Source organism: Sinocyclocheilus rhinocerous, unplaced genomic scaffold (assembly GCF_001515625.1).
Source record: "Sinocyclocheilus rhinocerous isolate Xijiao unplaced genomic scaffold, SAMN03320098_v1.1 scaffold2824, whole genome shotgun sequence".
Classification (NCBI taxonomy): domain Eukaryota; kingdom Metazoa; phylum Chordata; class Actinopteri; order Cypriniformes; family Cyprinidae; genus Sinocyclocheilus; species Sinocyclocheilus rhinocerous.
This window is the reverse complement of record NW_015648612.1, coordinates 159,064-161,551: the sequence shown is the minus strand read 5'-3', so window position 1 is coordinate 161,551 and position 2,488 is coordinate 159,064. Positions and strand designations below refer to the sequence as shown.

Here is a 2,488-nt window from a genome sequence, read left to right as displayed (position 1 = left end):
GTCTCTGTGGTGTGTGTGTGTGTCTGTGTGTACTGGTATTCCCTATGTTATCAGAATGTACCCACAAGTATAGTAATACCAGTAAATTCTGACCTTGGGATATTTATTTGGTCCTGATTAGGAAAACAGCTTATAAATCATACAGAGTCTATAGATAATTCATAATAGTGACACCCAATGGTGGTTGGTGGTAAGACACAATAGCGACGTCCCCACCAGAATAGAAAAACCGGACAAAAATGAAGCTTTCTAAACTTAACATTTTTTGATAATAAATATGATTTTTTTGGATCAAAAATTCCTCCTGAAGCATCTGACTTAAAATTATGGCTTTATTGTATTTAGAAATTGCTGTCCCCACATGTAACCTCCTAGTCAAGAGTCCCCACAATGTAGCAAAAACAAGTATGTGTGTGTGTGTGTGTGTGTGTGTGTGTGAGAGAGTGAAATAACATGTTCTCTAAAACTATAAACATTAAATTGTAAAATACAATGATAAACATATTTTGTAGCCTAATAAAGGGATAGTATAACAAATGAGATCTAATAATAACAGGTATAAGAACAACTTACTTTAATGTGATAATTGACTTTCTGTCCTATAAATTGTTTTATGCAGAACCATTTATCTGTTGTAGTGATTGTAAATTGTGACAATATGCTTCTTGTGTATTAGGCAATATGTTGACGTATTGTTGTTCAGTGGTGTGATGTCCACCCTGCTATGTCCTGTCCACCCTGTTACCTTTTTTATGTTAATCAAATAAGTTCAACAAATGTTATGCATATCTTTGTGGTTACTTGTAGGGAATTAAATGGTAAAATTAAATAATTTAAAATGGGGCCAAAATTCCATTAAAATTTATTTTAATTCTAAAAGAAATGTGTTGAAATTACACTGTGCCTTAAAATACAACAACTTTTTTTCAAGATAATGCCCGTTCATGAACACTCTGTTAAAATACATTTGCAGGGCAAAGGGAGGGACATTATAGCTCTTATAAAATGTAAATATTACAATAACCGTGCATTCAAAACACTTATTAATTGAGATGAGAATGTCCTGTAACAGGGTGGACATTTGACCCTTGCATGTGTGAAGAATATGTGCTAGTGCATTGTTCACATGCCTTCTTTTTGCTTATTTCTTTCCTTCAACCTGATTAAGATTAGAATCGCTAAAACAGTGGGAAGCAAAACCAAGCCGCTTAAGATCAGTGTCAGTGTATAATAGACATGGCAGGATCTCAAAGTTTCTTCAGTCGCCCCTGTTAAAACCATTCAAAAATTAAATAAGGAGAGAAGGGGCAAGAGAGAGAGAACAACATTATTGCTGTAATATCTAGGGGGGAAAAATAATGAAGAAGAGACTAATTTAGCTTAAAATGCATGGCACATACCACAATCCACATTTGGTATATCCCCTTTGGACTGACTAGTCTCTTTGAAGACAAAAAGAAATACAAAATAATTAGTAGTAAGTGAATAGCAACAATACTGAATATAAATAATGCTGGAATAAATAAATTATATAAACATTAAATGAAAACGTAAAATATTACCATTTACTACCACTAACTGTATTTTGTCTTGAAACATCATGTGGTTTGTCAAAAAGCTTCCACAGTAAAAAATTCCAGAGTCGGAGACGTCCACATTTACAATCTTCAAGGAAGAAAATGTTTTGTTCTACCACAATCCACATTTGTTATATCCCCTTTGGACTGACTAGTCTCTTTGAAGACAAAAAGAAATACAAAATAATTAGTAGTAAGTGAATAGCAACAATACTGAATATAAATAATGCTGGAATAAATAAATGATATAAACATTAAATGAAAATATAAAATATTACCATTTACCACTAATTGTGTTTTGTCGTGAAACATCATGTGGTTTGTCAAAAAACTTCCACAGTAAAAAATTCCAGAGTCAGAGACATCCACATTTACAATCTTCAAGGAAGAAAATGTTTTGTTCACTGACATCTCTACATGATTCTTCTTAAAGCCATTAAAATATATGGAGTCCACTGGGTTTACACTCACATATTGAGTAGCAATGCAAAGCGGCAGAGAATCATTTGTCTGCTTGAACCAGGATATGTAACTGGGCTCTTTCAAGATGTTTGAACACAAAAGAGTGACAGTAGTTCCAATGTTCACAGTTTTCACGAAAGTTAAAGATGCTTGTTTTACAAAGATGACACCTGAAAATAATAAATAATGGTATAAGGAAAAAAGTGAAAGACATCGATTTAGATTCAAATGGAAGCGGCATTTTGCATTTTCATTGCATCTAAACATTGTGTTGCACCATGTCAAAATAACTGTGCATGGCACAATGTTACAACGTATGTCTATGATTTATATCACTATCTTCTGTGGAACTCAAAACTAAATATTATGAAGACGGTTGGTGTCTAAACAACATTGGAGGTCTTTAAAAGATTGTATGAAAAAAAAAAACATCACAGAATCATAGAATA

The 2,488-nt window shown here is 32.8% G+C and overlaps 1 protein-coding gene across 1 annotated transcript; it reads right to left on the bottom strand.

Annotated features, from left to right (window-relative positions):
• Positions 1–1,122: 1,122 nt before the first annotated feature.
• Positions 1,123–2,306, bottom strand: LOC107709976 (uncharacterized). Its single transcript, XM_016514650.1, has 3 exons — positions 1,856–2,306; positions 1,694–1,735; positions 1,123–1,268 (listed from the first exon to the last, which is right to left on the bottom strand). The coding sequence occupies exons 1-3, from the start codon at positions 2,304–2,306 to the stop codon at positions 1,123–1,125; spliced, it is 639 nt and encodes a 212-aa protein (XP_016370136.1).
• Between the last annotated feature and the right edge of the window lie 182 nt (positions 2,307–2,488).

What these genes read in the sequence shown, in the direction of transcription:
- LOC107709976 (XM_016514650.1), bottom strand. Translation starts at nt 2,306, where the DNA reads ATGTTTAGATGCAATGAAAATGCAAAATGCCGCTTCCATTTGAATCTA. An exon ending in AACACAATTAGTGGTAAATG is followed by an intron (nt 1,736 to 1,855) that starts GTAATATTTTAT and finishes TTGTCTTCAAAG; the next exon opens with AGACTAGTCAGTCCAAAGGG. An exon ending in TATAACAAATGTGGATTGTG is followed by an intron (nt 1,269 to 1,693) that starts GTAGAACAAAAC and finishes TGGTTTTAACAG; the next exon opens with GGGCGACTGAAGAAACTTTG.